Source organism: Pristiophorus japonicus, chromosome 14 (genome assembly GCF_044704955.1).
Source record: "Pristiophorus japonicus isolate sPriJap1 chromosome 14, sPriJap1.hap1, whole genome shotgun sequence".
NCBI classification, from domain to species: domain Eukaryota; kingdom Metazoa; phylum Chordata; class Chondrichthyes; family Pristiophoridae; genus Pristiophorus; species Pristiophorus japonicus.
In genome coordinates this window covers 13,291,020-13,318,782 of record NC_091990.1, presented here as the reverse complement: position 1 = coordinate 13,318,782, position 27,763 = coordinate 13,291,020, and the positions used below count along the sequence as shown (strand labels likewise).

At 44.5% G+C, this 27,763-nt stretch overlaps 1 protein-coding gene across 1 annotated transcript in view; it reads left to right on the top strand.

Moving 5' to 3' along the window:
• The window catches only part of themis2 (thymocyte selection associated family member 2), a 106,499-nt gene that overhangs the window by 32,175 nt on the left and 46,561 nt on the right, over positions 1 to 27,763 (top strand). The window contains exons 3-5 of the mRNA XM_070899974.1: positions 2,781 to 2,921; positions 10,543 to 10,980; positions 23,450 to 24,543. Of these exons, the coding sequence (XP_070756075.1) occupies positions 2,781 to 2,921; positions 10,543 to 10,980; positions 23,450 to 24,543 (1,673 nt within the window). The remainder of the gene's footprint in view (positions 1 to 2,780; positions 2,922 to 10,542; positions 10,981 to 23,449; positions 24,544 to 27,763) is intronic.

The window sequence follows — 27,763 nt, the reverse complement described above, 5'->3', positions numbered from 1 at the left end:
TTTATTGAGTCCCTGTCCCTGATTCAATATTAGTTTCTTTGGGTTTTCTGGCATGCTTTCCTCTTCCTCCACTGTAAATACTAACGCGAAATAATTATTCAACATGTCTGCCATTGATAATATTATCGCTTTCAGTTTCTAACGGGTCAACACTGCTCCTTCCTACCCTCTTTTTCCTAATATAATTGTAGCAACTTTTTGTGTTGATCTTGATATCCCTTGCAAATTTATTTTCATATTCCCTTTTCTGTAGCTTTTACTATCTGTTTTGTGACCTTTTGCTGTTCTTTGTATCTTTCCCATTCACCAGGATCTGGGCTATATTTTCCATTTTTGTATGCCTTAGTCTTTGCCCTTCAAGGGTATAAACTTGTTCTGTATCATCTTAAATTATTTTTTAAACATCTCCCACTGTCATTTTACTCATTAACAGATTTGCCCAGTTTACTGTAGACAGTCTGTCTCATTCCGTTGAAGTTAGCCTTACCCAAATCTAAAATCTTAGTAGATGTTTAGCATTTTTCCCTTTCAAACGCTATGTTGAACTCGACCATGTTATGATCGCTGTTGGATAAATGTTCACGCAGTTGGACTGTTCACTAAATCTGGCTCATTACTCATTACTAAATCTAAGATGGCATGCCCCCTTGTTGTAGAAAACTATCCCGGACTCAAAAAATTCAGGTGCTAGTCTGCTTTTCCCAATCTATATGAAAGTTAAAATCATCCATTAAAACCAACCATTCTGCCTTTACTAATCCCTGCAGTTATACAATCCAGCACTTCACAGCTGCTACCAGGGGGCCTATACACACCTCCCACTACAGTCTTAAACCTTTCCTATTTCTTAATTCAAACTATAAAGTCTCCACTGCCTGCTTACCTCTCTTTAATTCCTCTCTTATCATTGAAGTGCTTTCATTCTTAATCACTAAGGCTACTTCTTCCCCTCTGCCAGTTTCCCTATCTTTCCTGTAGACCTTATAACCTGGTATATTTCGTTCCTAGTCCTGACCGTCTTGTAGCTATGTCTCAGTAATGGCTACCATGTCATAACCTCCAATTTGAATTCGTGCCTGCATTTAATTCAATTTATTCCTTATACTCCGTTTGTATAAAGAACGCTTATTTGAACCACACACCCTAGCCTGTCCTTTGGCTCTAATGTTTTTTTCACTCGTTTCTTAGTTCTCTTGCCTGGTTTAATTACTTAAACATCCTTTAGTTTTCCATCTACATGTAGTGCCTATTCCCTTTCGTTTGTTTTTGAATAACTATTTTTACTACAATTTCCACCTGAGCCCTCTCTCCAATACTCAGAACCCTCTCTCTGTCCCCAATAACCGGAGCCCTCTCTCTCGCTCTCTCTCTCTGTCTGTCTGTCCCTAATACCCTGAGCTCGCTCTCTCTCTCTCTCTCTCTCTCCCCAATAACCGGAGCCCACTCTCTCTCTCCCTGTCCTCAATAACCGGAGCCCTCTCTCTCTGTCCCCAATACCCGGAGCTCTCTCTCTCTCTCTGTCCCCAATAATCGGAGCCCTCTCTCTCTCTCTCTCTCTGTCTGTCTGTCCCCAATACCCGGAGCCCTCTCTCTCTCTCTGTCCCCAATACACAGAGCCCTTGCTCTCTCTGTCCCTAATACCCGGAGCCCTCTCTCTCTCTCTGTCCCTAATACACAGAGCCCTTGCTCTCTCTGTCCCTAATACCCGGAGCCCTCTCTCTCTCTCTGTCCCCAATATCCAGAGCCCTCTCTCTCTCTCTGTCCCCAATACCCAGAGCCCTCTCTCTCTCTCTGTCCCCAATACCCAGAGCCCTCTCTCTCTCTCTGTCCCCAATACCCAGAACCCTCTCTCTCTCTCAGTCCCCAATACCCAGAGCCCTCTCTCTCTCTCTCTGTCCCCAATACCCAGAACCCTCTCTCTCTCTCTCTCTGTCCCCAATACCCAGAGCCCTCTCTCTCTCTGTCCCCAATACCCAGAGCCCTCTCTCGCTCTCTGTCCCCAATACCCAGAACCCTCTCTCTCTCTGTCCCCAATACCCAGAACCCTCTCTCTCTCTCTGTCCCCAATACCCAGAGTCCTCTCTCTCTCTCTGTCCCCAATACACAGAGCCCTCTCTCTCTCTCTGTCCGCAATAGCCGGAGCCCTCTCTCTTCCCCCAATAGCCGGAGCCCTATCTGTGTCCCCATTACCCAGAGTCCTCTCTTGGTATATCCCTCTCCCCAATACCCAGTGCCCTCCCTTGGTCCCCAGTACACTGAGCCTTCTCCCTCTCCCTCGCTCTGGAAATTTCTATCCCCGCACGCGCCAATAATTCAAACACAAACGGTCGGCTCACGCCATCCAAAGGTACGAGGCGGGCGGGGCTGTAGGTGGTGAACGGTGATAAATCGAACATCACGCTGTCATAAAATAACATTTTATTATTGGATCTAAACAGTGAAAAGGTATCAATATTGTCAGCAGTTTAGTTTTAATGTTGAACTTTGTAAATTAATTGCCGGGTCGGGTCACATGATGGAATGGCGCTAACTGCCGCTCAGCAGGCGGTGGCCTCCTTGAAATCTTCTCACAGAAATCTTCGGGGGCCGTGGACTCTGGTTGAGAATCCTTGCCTTAGACTGCAATTTGAGTCTAGTTTTCACTTTGTGCTTTGCTAACACAAAAACAGCAACCTACTGTTTGGGGCAAATCTCCATTGCCAAGCCCCACGTACTGAAATGTTTCTAACTTACATACTTAAGCATCGCTGATTTTTCTTTGTGCTTTTTATTTCCCACAGGATCAGTCTATGAAATATCGGGAAATGAATGCTGCTTGTCAACTGGAGAGCTCATTAAAATAATACACATCGAGCTCCAGAAAGTTGTCTGTGAAAATATGGACAATGAATGCAAATTTGACCTCCCACTAAACTATTCAGGTACTTTATCCTTTTTGAATGGACAAGATTACTGTTCCATTTCATTCTTTTGTCACTCTCGCTGTTCAATCTTTGTGATTAATACTTATGAATTTTCAACAGTTGTGTTTTATATTTTTTCAAACTGGAATGCTTTAGGTTTGAGTTTTTCAAATTTTGTGAACAATGAATCCCTTCTGTGTTGTCTTTACAGAATTACCTAGATTAGATTGAAACGTTCTGAATATCACACTGCCCCAGTATTGAACCATCAACCGAACAACCCCAACACTTAGAAGATACTTTTTTCACACAGCAGATTATTGGAACATAGAATGCTTTGCCAACAGTGGATAATGAGGCAGACACTCTAACATTGTTTAAAAGAAAATTGGATCAATATTTGAAAAAGAACATTATAGAAGATAATCTAAAGATTAAAGATTACAGGGAAAAGGACTTCAGCTCAAACTCAATGGCCACATTCTGTGCTGTAATCTTTCATTCACCAGCATAACATTTTCCACATCAGCTATCCTTTGGCCTCCAATTGCAGATGATTAGTTACTTACAGTTAATGCAAATAATGAAAGGTGTTGCTCCCATTAGGAACTAGATTCAAACACAATCTCAATTACATTTATGATCCTTGAAGGGGGAAAGGAAAATACAGGAAATACATCTTTGCAGCAATGCCAAGTATATAGTGTACCCAGCTGTAGTGTGTAATCTAGGGGTCACATAGCTCCAGCTCATTCCTGGGCTGGTCAAGTCACAGCCGCCATTGTAGTATTGGAGCTGGCCTGTTCACTGTCGGTGAGCTCAGAGTCTAAAAGCATGGTGACTCAATGTGGTGAGTTTCTGTTGCGGATGTTTTCATATCGTCACACTCTTCCTTTGGAGAATAGTGTGAAGTAGTGGAAGGATTTGCAGTCTGACAGCCTGCCACATAAATGTGCCTTCTATGACCGTAACCATTTTTATACCACTCCATAGGGTGGTTACTCCTATAGGACAGGAGGGTTTTATGGGCGCCCACCACCCATACGATGAGAAGGGGCCACCCACACCCACCGGATGAGAGTATCCCGCTGGATGTAAGCCCAAGATTCAGAGCCAGCGCTCCACTCTCCAGAACTGGAGCAGGGTTCAAATACTGAACCCCTGACTCAGATGGGAATGCTACCACTAAACCAGAGGCTCACTCCACTGCTCAAAAATTCAGATTTTTTTTTAAGTTGGAGAGAAATTTTGCTTTTTTGTTTTCAAGAGCCCGTGATGGTATGAAGTCTACATGGTCTGTTGGGACGAATGGGCCTGCTGAGCCAAATGGTCTTTCCTTGTTTCATACTTTTCCAACTGTCTTGTGATCCTAAAGATCAGCATCCCAGCAAGACTTACCTGACTTCACATTAGGAGAATGTCTATAAGAAAGCTAAAGTCCTCGAGCAGTTCCCTTGCTCTGGATGCAAGGCTAAGGGATGAGTAATTTTCAGTTCTTTGGTTACCCCTTTTTTGAAATGATTTAGCCTGCGGTCCTCAGTACAACAGTACAAATCCCCTGAACCTGATGGCCTACATCCAAAGATTTTAAAAGAGGTGGCTACAGAGATCGTGGGTGCATTGGTTTTGATCTTCCAGAATCTCCTAGATTCTAGATCAGTCCCCGCGGATTAGAAAGTAGCAAATGTAACCCCACTATTTAAGAAAGGAGGGCGAGAGAAAAATGGGGAACTATGGACCAGTTCGCCTGACATCATTAGTAGGGAAAATGCTAGAATCTATTATTACGGACGTAGTTACAGGGCACTTGGAAAATCATAATATGATTGGGCAGAGTCAACACGGATTTCTGAAAAGGAAATTGTGTTTGACAAATTGAATAGAGTTTTTTGAGGTTGTAACTAGCAGGGTAGATAAGGGTGAACCAGCAGATATAATGTATTTGGATTTTTAGAAAGCATTCGATAAGTTACCACAAGAGGTTATTACACACATTTAGCGCTAGTGGGATTGGGGGTAATATATTAGCATGGATTGAGGATTGGTTAACGGACAAAAAACATAGAGTAGGAATAAATGGGCCCTTTTCAGGTTGGTAGACCTTAACTAGTGGGGTACCGCAAGGATCAGTGCTTGGGCCTCAGCTGTTTACAGTGACTTCGATGAGGGAGTATAATGTATCCATGTTTGCTGACGATACAAAGCTATGTGGGAAAGTAAGTTGTGATGAGGATGCAAAGAAGCTGCAAAGGGATATGGACAGGTTATGTGAGTGGGCAAGAACATCGCAGATGGAATATAATGTGGAGAAATGTGGAAGTTATCCACTTTGGTAGGAAAAATAGAAACGCCATTTAGGATTGAATCAAAGGGTTATGCGTCTTTTTAATTCTCTACCCAAGAGGCTTGTGGATGCTCAGTCGTTGAGTATATTCAAGAGAGAGATTGATAGATTTTTGTATTAAGGGAATGAAGGAATATGGGGATAGTGCAGAAAGTTGGAGTAGAGGTAGAAGATCAGCAGTGATATTAAATGATGGAGCAGTCTTGAAGGGCCAAATGGCCTACTCCTGCTCCTATTTTTTATGTTCTTAACACCTGTGTTTATGGAATATATAAATGTTATATATGTAAACCTGTAAATACCTTGTATAGCCACCAGAGGGCTCACTCCCTGGAGTCCCAAGGGATCCCACAATCCCTTGGGAGCACAGGTACTTAAGGAGGCCTCACAGGCTGGAGAGGCACTCTGGAGACCTGCAATAAAAGACTACGGTCACACTTTACTTTGAGCTCACAGTATCTGGTCAGACTCTTTATTCATACATAACAACTGGTGACAAGATACAGATGACGAACCCAACGATGCAGAGAACAGTGGGCATCCTGGAGAAATTTTCGGAGGGAGGTGATTGGGAAACCTTTGTGGAGTGACTCGAGCTGGAAGGAGAAGCGAACGCTGCCAAATGAAGGGCGATTCTCCTCACTGTCTGCGGGGCACCAACATATGGCCTCATGAAAACTCTGCTTGATCCAGCGAAACCCACAGAGAAATCGTAAGATGATTTGTGCGCACTGGTCCGGCAGCATCTGAACTCGAAGGAAAGCGTTCTGATGGCGAGGTACTGGTTCTACACCTACAAAAGGTCTGAAGGCCAGGAAGTGGCAAGCTATGTCGCCAAACTGAGACGCCTTGCAAGACATTGCGAATTTGAAGGCTATTTGGAGCACATGCTCAGGGACTTCTTCGTACTCAGCATTGGCCATGAAGTGATACTTCGCAAACTTTTGACTGTAGAGACCCTAACCTTGAGTAAAGCCATAGCGATAGCCCAGGCGTTCATTGACACCAGTGACAATACTAAGCAAATCTCTCAGCACACGAGTGCTGCTACAAGTACTGTGAACAAAGTGATGTTTTCAAATCGCAATGTACAGGGCAGGCCCCACGTGCCTGCAGCTGCACGTCCACAGATGTCTGAGTTCACCATCAAGGGTGATGAATGCAAGGCCATTAATGCCTTGTTGGTGCTGCGGGGGTGATCATCGTTTCCATTCATGCCGCTTCAAAGGGTACGTTTGCAAGGGCTGTGGAACAATGGGACACCTCCAACATATGTGCAGGCGAGCTGCAAACCCTGCTAATCCTGCAAACCACCATGTTGCAGAGGAGGACAGATCCACGGCGGATCACGACGAACCAGAGCCTCAGACCAAGGAGGCAGAGGTATATGGGGTGCACACATTTACCACAAAGTGTCCCCCGATATTGCTGAAGGTTGAATTAAATGGACTCCCGGTGTCAATGGAGCTGGACACAGGCGCGAGCCAGTCCATTATGAGCAAAAAGACTTTCGATAAATTGTGGTGCAGCAAGACCTCATGGCCAGTCCTGACCCCCATTCGCACTAAACTGAGAACTTACACAAAGGAACTGATTCCCGTAATCAGCAGTGCTATTGTAAAGGTCTCCTATGATGGAATGGTGCACAAGCTTTCAGTGTGGCAGCGGACGTGCTTGCCGACATTATCTCATATTCAATCTGTTACATATGTGGACTTGTATTTACTCTGTACAGCCACCAGAGGGCTCATCCCCGGGAGTCCCAAGGGATCCCATAATCCCTTGGGAGCACAGGTATTTAAGGAGGCTTCACAGGTTTGAGAGGCACTCTGGTGACCTGCAATAAAAGACTACGGTCACACTTTACTTTGAGCTCATAGTATTCAGTCTGACTCTTTCTCCATACACAACACAATCCATTTGGAGTACGCATCTACAACCATTAGGAATATTTTACCCAAAAACCGGCCTGCGTAGTCGACCTGGACCCTGGACCACGGTTTGGAGGGCCAAGACCATAAACTTAGTGGCGCCTCCCTGGGTGCTTGCTTAACTGCAAGCATGTGTTACATTTGTGTACGCAGGTCTCTAAGTCTGCATCGATACCGAGCCACCACATGTGGAATCTGGCTATCACTTTCATCATTACAATGCCTGGGTGAGCACTGTGGAGATCACTGATGAAAATGTCCTTGCCCTTCTTGGGGACCACTACCCGATTACCCCACAGAAGGCAGTTTGCCTGTATAGACATTTCGTCTTTACGCCGCTGGTACGATCTTGAAGTTTGTGATCTTAAGAATGTAAGATTTTTCACATTGAAATTATTTTGTAACTTTTGTAACTTTACAAGTTTATAACAATTTCAATGTGAAAAATCTTACACTCTTAAGATCACTTTTTAGGTGCAAAATTAAATAAGTTACAAAATGTGAGAATATTTATACTATAAGATCACTTAAAAACCCTAAGATCACTTATAAACTTGTAAAGTTACACAAGTTACAAAACAATTTCAATTTGAAAAAAGTTACTACAGTTACATCAAGAACAAGAACAAAAGCAGCAAAAAAAGGCTGCAACCATCTCTCATCCACATCTCGGTGAATGTTCACTTCTTCATGGAGGTGTCATTTGATTGGCCGGGCTGTGTGCCCTTATTGCAGCAGCTACCTCCATGAGGGCCTGTGCTGTCACTTGCATCCCCTCCCTGACGGCCTGTGCCGTCACTTGCATTCCCTCGGACATTCCCTCCCTCATTTCCCATGTCACTACTGCTATTTCTCCCGTCAGTACCGTTACCTCTTCACCCACTGCACTGATGCTGCCCACGAGTGATCGGGTAAGGTCATTGTTCTCCACACCTAATGCTACAACCTGAGCCACATCTGTTGCACGGTGCATCTCAGGAGAGCGTGTCTCCAATCTCCTTCTCCTCTGCCTGGGTCTGCCTCGCGGCACCACTCCAGTGGGAGCTGCGGGCTGGGACGGTGGGACCCTGGGTGTTCCAAGCGGCACCACTCCAGTGGGAGCCATGGGCTGGAATGTTGGGGTCCTGGGTCTTGCAGCCGGCACCACTCCAGTGGGAGGCGCAGGCTGGGATGGTGGGGCAGTGGGTGTAAACTGCTGCATTACTCCAGCAGCACCATTGGGACCCGCAACGTTAGAATCTGTGAAACCATAGAATATGGAACCAGAACCTCTGCAAGGGTTTGAAACACTGATGTCCGTTGATGTGGGCTCATAAATATTAAGTTCTAAGGTCTCCCCTGAAGACATTTTAGTCCACGCCTGCAGCCACCCTTGGTCTGGATCGTCTGCATCTGGTTTTTCTTCTGGATCTTCAGGATTAGCATCATCTTCTGCAAAATATATCAGAACAGTCAAATGTTTAGCAGCACAGGAGGGGGCAGGATGGGTGGCATGAGTACTCTCACACATAGCAGACCAGGCAGCAGTTTGATTTGAAGGCCACGATGCATTTTCAGGACTTACCTTCTCCCTCACATGTGGGCCCAGCTTGTGCTGTACTGATTGCTTTTCTCCATGTACGATTCATCATAGCAGCTACCCTCTGTTCCAATGGTGTCAGTGGATGCAGATTTGGCACGACGCCTCCTGTTCAAGTTTTGTTGTGGGCCAATTTCTTCTGCAAAGATTAAAATATAACTTTTTACAGAGAGCGTCTTTCTGCAGGGTGGGACATATACAGATGGTCACATTTACAATTAATATTTTATTGAAAAATGAAAATATTACTTACACTAACTACCTGACCAAGGTCGTGCCATTTCTTTTTACACTGGCTTCCAGATCTCCTGGTATGCACCACTGCACAGTCATCTTCTGCAACTTAGTTCCAGCGTTTCTTCATTTCTTTAGGTGGTACTTTTATGCGACCTATGTTGCTGGTATCCAGCTCCTGCCATCTCTGCTCAATGATGTTAACTAATGTCTCCACTTCCTCATGCAAGACATTCTTTGTTCTTGGTGGACGTTGTTCCATTGCTGTATTGAATTGACACTCTGATTTTTCAAAAAACACAGTCCTTATTTTGCATGCACCTGTGCAGCACTTGTTCTGGAAGATTAGCAGCAACAAACAGCACTCACTGATTTCAGCAGGTGATTTCTTCAACAGTGCTGCTAAAAGCACTTCTTCAGGCACAAAAAAAATCACCAAAAATCACTCACAAGCCTTTCCACAGATCCACAAAAGCAAACAGCACTGTTTTTCATCCACCTTTAAAAATGGCCGAGTGTCAATGTTTGTGTCCCACTGTGCATGTGCACATGCTCCAGCGCTCATGCGCAGGGCTGCCGGCACTAAATGTACGGCTGCAAGCTGGCCCTGCCCCCCTGCCGGCAGTTCTTCAGCGCCACGCCTTGGCCCCAACCCCGCAGCTGCTACTGCGCTGCGCCGACCTGGAACGGGCCCGAAAAGCATCACAGAATACGGAGGTAGGCATTAGGCGCACTTTTTGTTCGATTAAATAGGCATGCCTCTCGGAGGTGCGCCGTTCTAAGAGAAGGCCGAAACTTGAGCCCCTTATAACAAGTATTTCTATTTGGCCCTCAGCTCGGTTTTTACCTCTTTATTTAGTCATTGAGATGAAAGTCTAGCCACCTCCAGGTTATTTATTTTTCAAAGCAATACATTTTTGCTTTCCTTAAAATTACCTTCAAAGTTTCAATTTTACTCTTGTTCTCCTTTCCAAACTCGGCTTAACAATAAAGTGACCTTGTCGAAATCTCGACCTCCGAAAAGAATGACTCCGACACTTACAGCTCCGGCAGAAGTTTCTTTAATTCGCTTGCTAGCAAGGGGTAGGTCACACTCAGTCAAGGGCTAAGTGAACACCTCCGAAATGGTACAGCTTCACAAGATATTTATACAGTAAAACCCAAGTTCTGGCCTCTCCCTGTGTATTGCTCTGTCTCACAGTCAGTGAATACAGATAAAGAGTTAATTACTATATCCTGGTCCTGACATGGTTTACAAATATTTCCTTTTGTCAGGGTTATCAGTTGGCCAGTCGGCCATTACTCCATGAGAATGAGGTAATGGGCTATCATCTGTCTTGTATTGTGTCAGGATTGTTCAATTTCCTGGTCAGTTTATCTGTTTGCATCAAATGGATGAGGTCTCTACAAGAGATAGTGGCTGGTGGTTTGAGTCAAGAAGATAAGGGTGGGGTGACATGGAACTCTTGTCATGTAGACAATAGGAAAGCATGTAATGTAATGGAAAACAATTAAATCCTGAAATATTATTATTTCTTTGTTTCGCTGCAGGGAACTTCAAGCTTATTCCTGATGGATTCCCTTACACGTCAGTTGAGGAAATCATTAGATCAGTGGAAACTGAAAAACAGAACTCGGAATTAATCACCTTTCAGACCCTCACAGATATTGTCGTAAACGGTGTTGTCATTCGAAAGGAAGAGCCCATAACAGTCATGTCAACTGAGTTCCGTGAAGGACACATGTATGCAGATTGCATTGTCGATGGAAATTTTGAGCAGTTCCAGGTTGTGCTTCCATTTTTGTTGAAAGGGGAGTTTTATGGATGTGAAGACGACAAACTATATACAGTTAATGAAATCGTTGAGTCAAAAACCCTGACAACGAGGAGAGTAAGGCTGGCTGAAACACAGGGCATCTGCATCCCTAAGCATTTTAATGGGGCACTGATACTATCACCTGTATACGAAATTCAAGCAATAATGCACTGTAAGTAAACATTTGTGCAACATTTCTCACTTTCTAACTCAAACTGTGTTGTGTGATGCAAGTGTAGAATTTCATTTATATCCTAAGTGTGGGAAAACCAGGTAACTTGTGTATTATGTAAGCAAGTGAGACAAAAATAGTCACAGTTTCCATTAAATATTCTATTTAAACTGTTTAGGAACCCTTTGTCCAAAATACACTACAAAGTAGTTAGTGCGGACTGGTATTGGTATTAGCGAGACAGCATTCAAGAGGGGTTCCAATTACAAATGTCAGTACGAAGCTCACCTATATTTCTCTAAAGCTTACCTCATCAGCTCTTTTCAGAAGTAAAAAGAAAGGAAAGAAGGACTTGCATTTATATAGCGTCTTTCACGTTCCAAAGCACTTTACAACCAATGAAGTACTTTTTGAAGTGTCACTATTGTAATGTAGGAAACGCGGCAGCCAGTTTGCGCTCAGCAAGCTCCCATAAACAGCAATATGATAATGACCAGATAATCTGTTTTTGTTATGTTGATTGAGGGATAAATATTGGCCAGGATACCGGGGATAACTCCCCTGCTCTTCTTCGAAATAGTGCCATGGGACCTTTTATGTCCACCTGAGAGAGCAGACGGAGCCTCGGTTTAACTTCTCATCCGAAAGACATAAAACATACAAATCATTGGTCAGGCTGCAGTTGGAATATTGGGGTAATTTTGACTTTGAGTGATGGTATAAAACAGGTGATAATTGATTCAGTCGCTCGTTTATACATCTCATTTTTATTTGCATTGACTTCAATCGAAAATTGTAAGATATATATATATATATATATATATAGCGGGCGGCTGAATAAATATAATCTGTTCTACACTATCACCCAAAGTCAAAATGAGCCCTATTGTGTCCTGTTTTGGCCATCTGATATTAGGATGCCAAGGTCATTGAGATGACGCAGAAGAGATTCACTAAGATGATACCATTAATAAGGGGCTTTAGTTGAGGAGGAGAGACTAGAGAAACTGGGACTTTATTTCAGATTCAGCTTTAAAAGTGTTCAAAATTATGAGAGGTTTTGATAAAGTAAATCAGGAAAAGCTGCTTATATTGGTAATTAGGACATAAATTTAAGATCGTCACTCACCACAAGGGCAAAGGAAGAGGTTTTGAGACAATTTTTTCACTCTGATAAAATGCCCGACCAGAAACAATGTTGAAAGTAGAATTCGTAACAGCTTTTGAAAGGGATGTGGATAAATATTTGAAAAAGTAGCATTTAAGAGTATGAGCAAAGGGCAGGGGTTCAGCACTAAATGGATAGTTGATTCAGAGAGCTGGCAATGGCCTGATGGGCTGAATCTCCAGAAAAAAAATTCATGATTCTATTAAAGATCTCGCAGGAGTTGAAAGCCATATTCTCTGTGCATCTGTTTGAGTATATATGCGCAGAGCTCTGTTCGCTGCCAGTCCAAAGTGTTGTTGAATGGACTGGGAACATCCCGCTAATGGTGTTAGAACAACTCTAGTACGTGAAAACAGCATAAAGATATAATAGGCGAGGTCACTAATTCACAGATTTCCTGGAAAACTGCATGGAATTGTAAAGGTAAAAACCTCCATGAATTTGACTTATGCAGTCACCATAAACTTCGTGACTGTGGTAGATTTTGGAAATAATCAGAAAAGGACAAAAAAAATCTTTACTTGCATTTATAGTTAGAAGTTGCTAAAGTTAGCTGCAAAAAAATGAGAACAGAAACTAAAGTTACCCTGCGTGAGAAAGATTAAAACAACTTACAGGGTTATGGATAAAAAGCAGAGAGGTGGGACTAAGCATGACTGCTGTTTCAAAGAGTCAATACAGGCATGATGGGCTGAATGGCCTCCTCCTGTGCTGTAAGTTAATGTGATTCAATGAACTATAGACCATGGAACTTCTTAAATCCAGAAAAAAAAGTAAAGCTTTTTTGCTTTTCAAAATTTTTTCCTTCATCATCCTTTTCTCTAAGATGCTGACAACAGATACTGACAGTCCTAAAACCTCATCCAAGTGACTTCTCTTCATGTGTGAGGTTAGCCAATGAGTATCGGCAGATAGAGTATGGAGTAATCAACAGCTGTAGTGGATTTCCAAAAAGAGTTGTTGATTATTTAAAGAAACAGCAACATGTTGTAATGGGAAACTGGTAGCATTGGTGTTGTGGAAGGATGAGATCATATGTTTTGAAGGCCTTTCTTCATCCAAGTCTATCATGTGATAAGTACAGATAGAGAACACAAGATAGATTTAGATAAGGCAAGCCATTGAGGCACCTCGCAGTTCGTCCATTCAGTAAGAACCTGGTTGAATATTCTATGGAACATATTGAGTTGGTGGAAATGTCATAATACAGAGAAATAATGTTACATGGGTATCCTGGAATCTGTTTAATGAATTTTTATGGGTCAAGAAAACAATTCGTAGAACTTTTCCTTAAGAATTGAAAAGGGTTGAGTTGAGTCAATGGTAAAATGATTGTAGATGATTTGTAGAAGGATAGCTCTCTCGCACTCCATGCTATGCTTCTGTTTTGGTTTTGGGCACTATCTTGCCATACATTTTGGCATTGCAAGTCTCTGCTGCAAAACCTTTTTATACTGTCAGCAGTTCTTGATGCTGTAGCATTGCAGGAAGTTAAGTGAACGCATCTTAATATAAAAAGTTCTGCTGTATTGAAATGTTGATGACTAGCTCCTTGTGTACTTTCTATACTCACTACTTCCTATTAACTTCCCGAGTGCTGAAAGAGCACTTTTTTCTCACACATTCTGAATATACATCAAGATCATTTGTTTCTGTTACAATAATTGTAGGGCTTCCCATTTCCCCTCTGAAGACACGCATTCAAACTAAGACTCTTTCCAACAAGCACATTGTATAAGCACAAGGACTGGCGTGATTCCAGGAGAAGGCCCATTACTAAGGCAGCAAGAGATGGGAATAATTTTTTTATTTACTTAAAAATGAGCCGATATTCTCTGGAGTTTAGAAGAGTGAGAGGCGATCTCATTAAAACGTATAAACATTTTAGAGGGTTTGACGGGGTAGATGCTGAGAGGCCATTTCCACTGGCTGGAGAGTCTAGAACTAGGGGTCATATGGGCTCAATTTTCCCCAGTGATTTGCGCTGTTTTTTTGGAGCAGGCTGGGTTTTTTTGGCCTAAGTTTAAAAAAACCACCGTTTCCCCAATCAATTTGCACCAGCGTAACTCAGTCATGATTTTTTTAGGTAAGGTTTTTTTTCAGCCAAAGGGGGCGTAACCTACCACCCGCGTCAATTCTGGCCATTTAGGCAAGTTTGGCCAGCTGAGAGTTACTCCAGTTCTGCTTAGGCCAGCGTATGTGACCTCTGCAGAAAAACCTTTTGGAGAGTTAAAGAAATCAGCGCAGTAAGGAAATTGGCGCAGGTAAGTGCAGCAGATGCCGGGACAGCAGCAGCAGGAGAGGTAAGAGGGAGGGGGAGAGGTGGAGAGGGGCTGGGGGGGGGGAGAAAGAGAGAGATGGTGGGGAAGAGAGAGGTGGTGGTGGGGGAGAGAGAGGGGGTGGAGGGAAGCCTTTTTGGGTGTAGTTTGGTGCAGGGACATGGAGGGAGGAGGCCATTCGGCCTGGGCTAGGGGAGGGGGGACCAAACCTGACTGGGAGGCCAGTCGGTCTGGGTTAGGGGTGGGGAGCAGACCGGGAGACCACTCTGCCAGGGCTAGGGGCGGGAGAGCGCAGTGGCAAGCCCTTCGGCCTGGGCTAGGGACAAGAGAGCGCACTGAGCAAGCCCTTCGGCCTGGGCTAGGGGCAGGAGAGCTCACCGGCAAGCCTTTCGGCCAGGGCTAGGGGCGGGGAGTGAGATCAGCTTTAATAATTGGAGGTAAGTTGCTGCAATATATTTTAATGCGTTTTTAAATTGATGCAATGTGTTTTAATGTGTTGGGAGCTTGCTGCATGTTTCACTTTCCACCCTCAGCTCGCATTGTGTCCCTGGTTACCGTGGCAACCCGATCTTTTTGGCGCAGCTCAAGGCTCCACCCCCAAAACTAAAAAAATAAATGAAGAAATCCAACAGGGAAAATTAGTACATTTTTTTTTGGAGTACTTGGGCCCCCAAAAAACTGGCATAACTCTTCAAGTACGCCAAAAAAAGCTTTGGGGAAAATTGAGTCCATTGTCTCAGGATAAAGGGTCGGCCACTGAGATGAGGAGGAATGTCTTCACTCACAGGGTTGTGAATCTTTGGGGGGAATTTTAACGTGGGTAAGCATGTGGGTTTGGGTGCAGGTGGGAAAATGCGAGTGGGTTGGGAAGCTGGCTCCAACTCACCAACTTTCGCATTTAACTCCAGCACATTACGAGCGTGCGTGCAATCCCCTCGGGAGAGGCAGGTTGTCAATTTCAATATGTTAATCGCTCAATTACAGCAATATTAACTAGACCTCTGCAATTTTATGGGAGCTGAGTCAACACTTGTAAGTTGGGTGAGGCTCCTAGAGTATAAAAGTAAACAGTTCTGCAGAAGCACAGAGTGGGATTAAACAGAGGACACTTAAATAGAGTATTTTATTTGGGAATTCGGGGAAGAAGTTGCTGTGTTTTGCCTACACTACTTGCAGTGCTTTGTGTTACACATTTCTTTACCCATAACTTAATCTAGATCAAGTAAGTCGTCCAGAGATTAAACTGTAAACTTAAGTTACTTAAATCCAAATTGAATTACATTTCATTAAATAGAACAAGGTCATATAGGGTGGCAGTGCAGGTGGTGTGCCACAACTGCAGCATTTGATAGTTTGTGGAGAGCATTGTGATCCCGGACAACTACGTTTGCAGTAAGTGCCTGAATCTTGAGGAACTTCAGCTCTTGAGTTGTCAAGCTGGAGTCTGAGGTGCAGACATTGCGAGGCATCAGGGAGGGGGAGAGTTACCTGGACACTTTGATCATTGTTGCAGTACAGTGTTTAAAGTCAGTGTAGTACAGTATCAATGGCCTCAGTTGTAACCTCTCCACCCCCACCCCCTCCCTCACGCTCTCCTGCCGATCGGGAGGTAAGAACATAAGTGACGGAGGAACACTGAGAGAATATCTTATTTATTGAAGTAGATTTTATTTAGATAATAGGGCTCAATTTTGACCCAGTATAATCATTGCAAACAAATAGTTGTTTAAATTAGTTGTGAGATTAGGACAATTTAATTTAACTATCTTTTACTTCTTTTATTTTTGTAGTTTAAGCTTCCATGAATGCTTCTGTTGTATAGTAAATTAACTTTGCGAAGGTTGCCATATGTTCTGTATAGTTGTTTGATCCTATTCACATTCTTTAGTTAAGTCATTAAGTTCTGTTGGCCTCCGATGTACCTACCTGCGCTGATTTCTTAACTCTCCGCAAGGGTTTTCACAAGCGGCCACAAGTAGCCACATACGCTGGCCTAAGTTAGTTTGGAGTAACTATTAGCTGGCTAAAGTGGCCTAACTGGCCAAATGGGCGTAGGTGGCTGTTAACAAAGAAATGGCGGACCAATTGACCAAATACTTTTGTTCTGTCTTCACGAAGGAAGACACAAATAACCTTCTGGATGTACTAGGGGACCGAGGGTCTAGTGAGAAGGAGGAACTGAAGGATATCCTTAAGACGGGAAATTGATGGGATTGAAGGCCGATAAATCCCCGGGGCCTGATAGTCTGCATCCCAGAGTACTTAAGGATGTGGCCCTAGAAATAGTGGATGCATTGGTGATCATTTTCCAACAGTCTATCGACTCTGGATCAGTTCCCATGGACTGGAGGGTAGCTAATGTAATGCCACTTTTTAAGAAAGGAGGGAGAGAGAAAGCGGGTAATTACAGACTGGTTAGCCTGACATCAGTGGTGGGGAAAATGTTGGAATCAATCATTAAGGATGAAATAGCAGCGCATTTGGAAAGCAGTGACAGGATCAGTCCAAGTCAGCACGGATTTATGAAAGGGAAATCATGCTTGACGAATCTTCTGGAATTTTTTGAGGATGTAACTAGCAGTGGACAAGGGAGAACCAGTGGATGTAGTGTATTTGGACTTTCAAAAAGCTTTTGACAAGGTCCCACACAAGAGATTGGTGTGCAAAATCAAAGCACATGGTATTGGGGGTAACGTACTGATGTAGATAGAGAACTGGTTGGCAGACAGGAAGCAGTGAGTCGGGATAAACGGGTCCTTTTCAGAAATACAGACAGTGACTAGTGTAGTGCCGCAGGGCTCAGTGCTGGGACCCCAGCTCATTACTATATCTTTAATGATTTAGATGACGGAATTGAGTGTAATATCTCCAAGTTTGCAGATGACACTAAACTGGGTGGTGGTGTGAGCTGTGAGGAGGACGCTAAGAGGCCGCAGGGCGACTTGGACAAGTTAGGTGAGTGGGCAAATGCATGGCAGATGCAGCATAATGTGGATAAATGTGAGGTTATCCACTTTGGTGGCAAAAACAGGAAGGCAGAATATTATCTGAATGGCGGCAGATTAAGAAAAGGGGAGGTGCAATGAGACCTGGGTGTCATGGTTCATCAGTCATTGAAGGTTGGCATGCAGGTACAGCAGGCGATGAAGAAGGCAAATGGTATGTTGGCCTTCATAGCTAGGGGATTTGAGTATAGGAGCAGGGAGGTCTTACTGCAATTGTACAGGGCCTTGGTGAGATCTCACCTGGAATAGTGTGTTCAGTTCTGGTCTCCCAATCTGAAGAAGGATGTTCTTGCTATTGAGGGAGTGCAGCGAAGGTTCACCAGACTGATTCCAGGGATGGCTGGACTGACATATGAGGAGAGACTGGATCAACTGGGCCTTTATACACTGGAGTTGAGAAGGATGAGAGGGGATCTCATAGAAACAAATAAGATTCTGACAGGACTGGACAGGTTAGATGCAAGAAGAATGTTCCCTATGTTGGGAAAGTCCAGAACCAGGGGACACAGTCTTAGGATAAGGGGTAGGCCATTTAGGATTGAGATGAGGAGAAACTTCTTCACTCAGAGAATCGTTAACCTGTGGCATTCCCTGCCGCAGAGAGTTGTTGATGCCAGTTCATTGGATATATTCAAGAGGGAGTTAGATATGGCCCTTACGGCTAAAGGGATCAAGTGGTATGGAGAGAAAGCAGGAAAGGAGTACTGAGGGAATGATCAGCCATGATATTGAATGGTGGTGTAGGCTTCAAGGGCCGAATGGCCTACTCCTGCACCTATTTTCTATGTTTCTATGTTAATGCCCCCTTTTGAAAAAAATAAAACTAAACTAAAAAAAAATCCTAACTAACTCACTTACACTGGCGCAAATTGAATATGCAAAATGTGGATACTCCAGAAAAATCAAGTTGCTCCAAAAAAAACGGAGCAACTCCTGGCCAATTTTGAGCCCTATGTTACAAACTCAAACAACCAAGCATCCCTTTTACAGCTCTCATTGCTCAGCATCAATTCGTCTTGCTGTTCCTCACAAGTGAAAAGGCCACTTGCCAGTCAGCAACCAAAAATGGACAAGATGTGAAATTGGTGGAAAGAAATCATATTTATATTGCTCAGAAATAAAGCAGAAACTTACCAATCTAACATTGTGTAACGCACCCATGTGCATACCGTTGTGCAACTACAAATCTTTACACTTCCTCTTCCCAGCACTTCTGCGAGGTGCAACCCCAGTGGCTTTAGCAGAGGTCGAGGCAGGCTGTCCTACTCTGACTGCTGAGATGTTCTTGGCCGACGTCCTCTGGATTTTGGAGCTCGTGAGGGACCCAACAAAGACTGTCCCACCTGCACCTGTGCAGCGGCAGACTCGGCCATCGGGACACAAGGCAGCATGTGGCTGAGGGCGGGGGCGAGTCTCCTCTTCCATGTCCCCTTTCGTCATCATCACTCTCGTGGCCCACCCGCACTTCCTTGGTAACAATGAGCTGGAGGACACTTTGCTGCAGATAAGGGGGACAATGAATGGCCATGGCTAGAGTATCATTCATCCTACTTAAGGTGGCATTCATAGTGTGCCATGAATGGTGAAGGCCTGCATGCACTCACTTGATTGCCGCGTTTGATGCTCCATGTAGGTGGCCACTCTTTTCATGGACGAAGATATCATCACAAAGACCTGTATCACCTTGCTTGAGTTGGACTCCTCCAATCTCTCCGCAAATGTGTGGCTGGAGCGCCTGCCAATACATTGCACATTCTTTGCTGGCTGCTCCAGAAGTATCCTATTCATCGACGGACCCCCCCCCCCACCGCGAGGTACAGCATCTACGTCCAGCTGAGCAGAGCTTGGAACATCCTGCAGACAAAGTAAAAATCATTAAAAGCCAGTGTCAGCTGTGGCTCAGTGGGTAGCACACTCGCCTCTTGAGTCAGAAGGTTGTGGGTTCAAGTCTCACTTCAGGGACTTGAGCACATAAATCTAGGCTGACACTCCCAGTGCAGTGCTGAGGGAGTGCTGCACTGTGGGAGGTCCCGTCTTTCGGATGAGATGTTAAACCGAGGCCCCATCTGCCCTCTCGGGTAGACGTAAAGGATCCCATTTCGAAGAAGAGCAGGGGAGTAATCCCTGGTGTCTTGGCCAATATTTATCCCTCAATCAACATAACAGAGTATCTGGTCATTATCACATTGCTGTTTGTGGGAGCTTTCTGTGCGAATTTTCTGCCGCATTTCCCATATTTGATCCTCTCACATCCTCAGAAATGTGTAAGAGCCAGCTCCATTTTCCTACATTACAACAGTGACCACACTCCAAAAGTACTTCATTGGCTGTAAAGCGCTTTGAGACATCTGATGGTCGTGAAAGGCGCTATATAAATCCAAGTCTTTCTTTCCTTTGTGGACTCTCCACTGCTGTCTCTGTCTCCACTATCTGCTCTTGCTTAGATGTGATGTGTGAGTCACCAGGTGAAAACCCAACGATCTGTCTTACCGGTCCCACCGAAGTGCGAGTATCTGAGCTGGTACATGGTCTGCATGAGTTATGTGACGGTGCACCCTCAGCGGGAGTGACCTCCTCTGAGGAGGAGTCGTCCTCCTGAACCACCTATGGGATGCTTGAAGGCCCTGTGGGAGATTAAATTCATGAATTAGAACTGTCAAGGTAACAATGTTTTAAGTGATCATTTTGGCCATGATCATATTTAATTCGCTGCTGACATCAAGTCAACATGAGTGAGTTTTGTATGCCGTGTGGCTATCTGATATTTAATTCTGTCATCAGGTAGCTGGGAGGTCCGCATCTCCGATGGCCAGGTACGCTGAGACTCCATCAATGTGCAGCACCACCTCCTCTGCAGCTGTCAGTTGGGAGATGGTTGGCGGGCTCCCTCCGGTTCTCTGCCTCTCCCTCATGTTCTGTGCTCTCTTCTGCAAGGAGGGAAAGAGAACTTTTAGTAAGAAAATTAAGGAGGTCACATATTACTTGTAAAATAAGAATCTAAATGGGGTAGAAGAGCAAAAGGATACGCAAATCATTAAAAGTAACGATGCAGGTAAATAAGGCCATTAAAAAAGGGCATTAAAAAAGCACTAGGGTTTATTTCTACAGGGATAGAATTGAAAAGTAAAGAAATTATGCGGAACTTGTATCAAACCTTGGTTAGACCACACTTGGAGAAGGGATTAGAGATTTATGCTGATAGTTAGATGAGGAAAGACAGGAGGGAGGTTCGAGTGGAGCATAAACAGCGACAGGGACTGGTTGGGCCGAATGGCCTGTTTCTGTGCTGTATATCTTACGTAATCCTATGTAATGAGTGAGAGTAATGGCATGTGTTGAACAAATGGATGGATTGCATTTGTTGAGGGTAACTGAGGGAAAGGCATGACATTGCATAAGTTTAAGGGAGAGTGTCACTGGTGGCTGGATAGATGGGGATGGGAGGATGTGCATAAACAGAGAGAGATGGTTGTACCTGTAAGGTAAGTTAGTGTGATGAGTGATGTGCTGGAATAGGCTTGAGAAGGCACAGTGAGGTGGTTGGGGTGATACACACATCAGGATGTAGGTGAATGTGGCTCTGTACTCACCTTTCCTTCCCAGCTTAGGTCATTTAACCGCTTTTGGCATTGAATCTACGAGCGTGGCACCATGCTCTTGCTGCTGACCTCATGGGCAACCACCAGCTATGCCTTCTTTGTTTCACCTGCAGGATATAGGGAAGTTTTTTTTTAAAATTTGTTCCGGGATGTGGCGTCATTGACGGGACCAGCATTTATTGCCGATCCCTAATTTCCCTTGAGAAGGTGATGGTGAGCTGCCTTCTTCAACCGCTGCAGTCCTTGTGGTGAAGGTATTCCCACAGTGTTGTTAGGGAGGGAGTTCCAGGATTTTGACCCACCGATGATGAAGGAACGGCGATATATTTCCAAGTCAGGATGGTGTGTAACTTGGAGGGGAACTTGGAGGTGATGGTGCTCCCATGCACCTGCTGCCCTTATCCTTCTAGGTGGTAGAGGTCGCAGGTTGCTGCATTGCATCTTATAGATGGTACACATTGCAGGCACGGTGCGCCAGTGATGGAGGGAGTGAATGTTGATGGCGGTGGATGGGGTGCCAATAAGCAGACTGCTTTGTCCTGGATGATGACAAGCTTTTGAGTGTTGGAGCTGCATTCATCCAGGCATTGGAGAGTATTCCATCACACTCCTGACTTGTGACTTGTAGATGGTGGCAAGGCTTTGAAGAGTCAGGAGGTGAGACATTCGCCACATGATTCCCAGCCTCTGACCCACTCTTGTTGCCACAGTATTTATGTGGCTGGTCCAGTTAAGTTTCTGGTCAATTATGAAGCATCTATGGGGGATTTAAACCCACAAGCTTCGGACTCCAAGGCATGAGTGCTACCACTGAACCAACATTGATACACAAGAACACAAGAAATAGGAGCAGGAGTGGGCTATACGATCCCCAGGATGTTGATGGTGGCGGATTCGGCTATGGTAATGCCGTTGAATATCAAGGGGAAGTGGTTAAACAGACCCTTGCTTGTTGGAGATGGTCATTGCCTGGCACTTGTGTGGCGCAAATGTTACTTGCCACTTATCAGCCCAAGCCTGAATGTGCCCCAGGTCTTGCTGCATGCGGGCATGGACTACTTCATTTTCTGAGGAGATGCGAATGAAACTGAACACTGCAGTCATCAGCGAACTTCTGACCTTATGATGGATGGAAGGTCATTGAAGAAGATGGTTGAGCCTAAGACACTGCCCTGAGGAACTCCTGCAGCAGGGGCTGGGATGATTGACCTCCAACATGATATTGAATGGCAGCGCAGGCTCGAGGGGTCGTATAGCCCACTCTTGTTCCTATTTCTTGTGTTCTTGTATATCAACGTTGGTTCAGTGGTAGCACTCTTGCCTCTGAGTCCGAAGCTTGTGGGTTTAAATCCCACTCTAGATGCTTCAGCACATAATCTTGTCCACTTCAGTACGCTATTGATGGATTGTTGAACTATTGGAGGTGCTGTCTTTCAGATGCGAACAATTTGAAAAGCAGGGGAGTTTGCCCAGTCTGCCAATGGCCAACGTTTATCCACTAACCAACATCACTAAAAATCAGATTAATTGGCCATTTATCTCATTGCTGTTTGTGGAACCCTGCTGTGTGCAAAAGGGTTGCTGTGTTACCCTATATTACAACAGTGACTACACTTCAAAAGTAATTCATTGGCTGTAAAGCTTATCCTGAGGTTGTGAAAGGTGCTAGATAAATGTTATGGGAAAGTACAGGTTATCATTTGATTATTTTAAGCTGGATTTAAATGTAATTTGTTTCACTTTCAACAGAAGGAGGCCATTTGGCCCATTGTGCCTGTTCTGGCTCTTTGAAAGAGCTATCCAATTAGTCCCATTGTTCAAGATGTATCAGGAGAGCTTGAAGTTTCATTTTGCTCTTGGATCCACTGAGTGCAATGGCATCTTCCCAACCTTTCAGGGTGGCATCTATCAGGTGGATTGGAAGGGATCTCCACATCACCACATGAGCTTGCTGATTTGTCACTTCGCCTTGGTTCCGTAACCCTTCCGTAACGAGAACCAGAGGTGATATAAGGAAACATTGTTTTACACAGCGAGTTGTAGTGATCTGGAATACACTGCATGAAAGGCTGGTGGAAGCAGATTTAATATCCTGTAGTAACATTTGAAAGAGAATTTGATAAATACTTGAAGGAAAAAATCTACAGGACTATGGGGAAAGAGCAGGGGAGTGGGACTAATTGGATAGCTCTTTCAAAGAGTCGGCACAGGCACAATGGGCCAAATGGCCGCCTCCTGTGCTGTATCATTCTATGATTCTAATACTCTTGCCCAACAAAAATGTTTATTATAACTGTACAGAGGGTAATTTTTTTCGAAGTTATTTGTTAGAAAATGTTAATGCCAAAGACATTTGAGGTTTTATGCATAACATCCAAGAGCATGTTTATTAAACTGGATTATCACATCTTCCTGCAGTCAGAAATGATGTTGTGAAAATACCCTCGACTCTGGAGGTCGATGTGAGAGATGTAACGGAGAAGCAGAAAGATGTCCCGTTCATCAAACCAATGTCACTGACTGATATTCTAAACCAACCGCATGAGAAATTTCCAATAATGGTCAAAATCCTGGATGCCCCAGAGCAACAGCCCCTCTTCAAGGGCGAATGGTTTCACTCACTGAGGAAGGGGAAAGTTATAAAAATTTACAAGAAGCAGTTGTTGAAGGTGGTCCTCGCAACATCCATGAGTAACAAGGTCAGCCGGCATTTCTTAATCTCCTTAGACTATAAGGGAGCTTTCAGAAGGCGGCCAAGGGAGTTTGTGACTGTGTTCGATCTCTGCAACGCCATCAACCAAGAAAACCCTTTGAATGTTGTGGTTACAAAAGACTGCATGTGGAATGAAGGTGGATTGTCTTCTCTATGTGTTGGGGATCGCTTGGTCACCACGTTTACGACTACTAAGCATGTGGTCTTTGACGGTGTACTTCAGAATATTGACGTGCTTATTTGCAACAAGATCCCAGAAGACGAGGATGAGGATGACGCTGAGCCTATGATGCTTCCTTTGTACCTGGAGGGCCGATTTGTCGAAGAATTCCATGACACCAAGAGATACAAAATCTTGGAAATATGTGACAAATTCAAACTCCCTTTTCAAGTGAAAGTCACATCAAAAGATCCTTCTTTACCGGCTGATGCCTTAATGTCCTTCCCAGCAATCAAACTCGAGGAGATACTCGAGGTGCCTATTTTGGTTGTCGGTTTTCTAGAGGGCCCTTGCGAGTGCTTCTCAATCCCAGTAGAGTGGATGACCATGACTGTCCACCTCCTGGAAGGCTGTCCTGTGGAGGATTGTGGCCTCAGAAATGCAGCCTCACTAGAAGAGCTGACTGATTTCATGTACTATAATCTGCGGACATGTTCTACTTCATCTCCGTTTCTGCCACCTCGACCACCCAAAAGACAAAGCAAAAGAACTCCCTCATCAGATCCTGTCCCAGTTCAACCCCCTTGTCGCTCTCCTGTTGCAGACTCTAAGTCGCACCACCCACCTTTACCCCCTAAGGTAAGAATTTTCTGATGTCTTGAGAAGTACTCCATTGAGTTCTGGGCACCGCATCTCAGGAAGTTATAGTGGCCTTGGACAGGGTGCAGCACAGATTGAACAGAATGATACCAGGGTTAAAAGGGTTAAATTATGAGGAAAGATTGCACAGATTTGGCTTGCATTCCCTTGAGTACACAAAATTTAAGGGGTGATGTACTTGAGGTGTTTAAGATGATTAAATGATTTGATACGGTCGATAAGAGAGAAATTATTCCTCTGGTGGGGGAGTCCATAACAAGGGGGTATCACCTTAAAATTGGAGCTCGGCTGCTCAGGGGTGAAATCAGGAAGCACTTCTTCACACAAAGGGTAATAGAAATCAGGAATTCTCTTCTCCCACCCCCCCCACCCCCCGAAAAGCTAGGTAAATTGAACAATTAAAAATCGAGATGGATAGACTTTTGTTAGTAAGGGTATCGAGGGATATGGAACCAAAGTGGATGATTGGAGTTAAGATACTGATCAGCCATGATCTAATTGAATGCTGGAACAGGCTCAAGGGGCTGAATGGCTTACTCCTGTTCCTTGTGTTCCTATGTTCCTCAAAGTAGCGAATTGTATCTGTGTGTTCCAGTTGTATTGGTTAATCCTATTTACACTGGAGAAGTGGGGTGAATCAGAAATCAAATAGGAGCTGTGTTCATCTGACTTGCCATAAAATCAATATCTGTACATGTGCTGATGTTTTGCAGTCGTTCCTTGTTTCCATGTTATGTGCTTTACTGTTCAAAGGCCATTTGAGAATGAGGCTTTTATGGTGAATGTTTGCGCTTATGAAGATGTGAGATGTTTGTGCTGGGAAATGAAATAGTCTCCCATTTCTGCACCCTATGGCAGCATTAACTATTCCCATGTCGGGTGAAGCATGAATTGGATCAGTGGTTCTCAACCTTTCCAGCTGGGCCCCACCATCACAAACTTATATGGGCGAGCCCTCAACAAAAACATTTCTTATAAACACCTCATTGCTGCACTGGTTATGGATACTGGTAATGGTAAGTTTGCAAAATAGTGTCTGCTGCGCTTAAATTGCCATAATTCTCAATTTATTCCTTTGCTTCTCTCTCTCTCTCTTTCTGTTCCTTCACTTCTGTTTCTCTCTTTCCTCCTTCACTTCTTTCCTGTCTCCCTACTTTTTCTTAACCCTTTGCACACTCCTTTTCGCAGTCCTCTGTTTCGACCTCTCTTTGTCTCTGCAACATGCTTTACCCTATTTCCTGCAGCATTTGCATTGCCACGTGGGAATATTGTGGAGATAGGCAGAGTGGACCACAGATACAGCTGAGAGGGGATGCTGTGGGGTATGGGAGCAACCTGTTAGACAAGGAGCACAGAGGTGGAACCATCAAAGTTTCAAAATATGGAAATTCGTGCTGAAGTCAAAACAAATGTGGGAGGGGGAGTGCTTGTGGTACTGCTGAGAGGAGGAGTTTGGCTTGACTGACAGGAATCCCTGCGATTTGTGTGGCACCTTTCATATAAATTGAGAGCCAATTCTGGACTTCATAGCTCTCACTGAACAGGTCTTGACTTCCATTCGCCGGGTGTGGCCCACAATTTGAATCTCAATAAGATTCAGAGTAAAGTTCCCTCTACCCCAACAATGTGCCCGATCTTCATTCTCAGAAGAGCTGCCTTTTGCACCTTTCTCTCCCTACCTCCTACGGCCAGTCTGAGTGTAATTGCTAATTTAATATAACTTGGACACATCAGTTGCCATTCTGCAGAGCATAGGTTAATTCCAATGACAGTCTACAACATAACAGAAATTACAAAGGAAAGTATTGATTCTGAAAAATGATTATAAATTCTACAGACATGATGGCCCCAAGTTTCGTGCCACGGTGAAAACGGCGCATCTCCGAGCTGGGCGCCTGTTTTTCGCGCCGAAAACTGCGCCTAAAAAAAAGTCCGATATTCTCGAGCTCCTTGGAGCTCGATGTCTGCTTGGCGTGGCGCGCTCAGCGCAGCAGGGGGTGGAGCCTAACACTCGCGCCGATTTTCTAAGTAGCAGGGGGCGGGTACAATTTAAATTAGCCTTCGTGGTGCCGGCAACCCTGCGCGTGCGCGTTGGAGCGTGCGCACACGCGCAGTCTCACACAAACATTGGCACTCGGCCATTTTTAAAAATACTGCAGAAAAAGTGAAGAATTGTTTCTTGGACCCCTGCAAAGGCTTGTAATTAAATTTTTTTTGATATTTCTTTGTGTGAGGGAGTGCTTTTAGCAGCACTGCTGAATAAATCACCTGCTGAAATCAGTGAGTTCAGCTTTTCACTGCTAAACTTGCAGAACCGGTGCTGCATTGGTGCATGCAAAGTAAGGACTGTGTGTTTGGAGAAATAAGAGTGCCAATTCAACTTTGCAATAATACGTGGTGTTGACAATGCAGCACCCATTCTGCAAATTTAAATATAAAACTGTCGATGTGGCTGTCTCTCCCTGTCCAAATGGCCTCAGTCCTCCTCACAGCTCGAAGGCTGCTGCTGTATCTTCGGCTGCTGTTGAGCCACTGACGCCGCTGATATCCTATGGCCGAATGGCCTCGCGTCCGTCCGCTGCTGATTCTTTGGCTGCCGGCCAGCCACTGACGCCGCCCCTAAAGCGTGGCCGAATGGCCTCAAGAACCTTAATGAGCTGCGTGTGTCCTGCGTTGATTCTTCGGCTGCCGGCCAGCCACTGAGGCCGCTGATATCTCATGGCCGAATGGCCTCGGGTCCGTCCGGTGCTGCTTCTTCGCGGCCAGCCACGAAGAGAATGAAAGCCTGCCTCAAGCACTGCAGCTCAGCTCGAAGCTTGCTGCCGCTGCCGTCGAGACACTGACGCCACACCGCTGCCTGTCTCCAACATGAAAGGCCTGCCTGAAGCACTTTCACACAGGTAGGAACATGGTTTATTTAATCTTTTCTTTGCTTATAAATTTTTATTCAGGTTGGATTTATTTGTATAATATTTGTAGAAGTATAACTAAGGATTGATTGTAGAATTTAATGACTTCCCTTCCCCCCCCTCCCCCCCCACCTCGTTCCCTACGCCTAATTTGTAACCTGCGCCTGATTTTCTAAAGTGTAGACAAGGTTTTTTCGAGTGTACAAAAATCTTCACTTACTCCATTCTAAGTTAGTTTGGAGTAAGTTTTCACTCACGAAACTTTGAAATCAGGCGTAAGTGGCCGGACA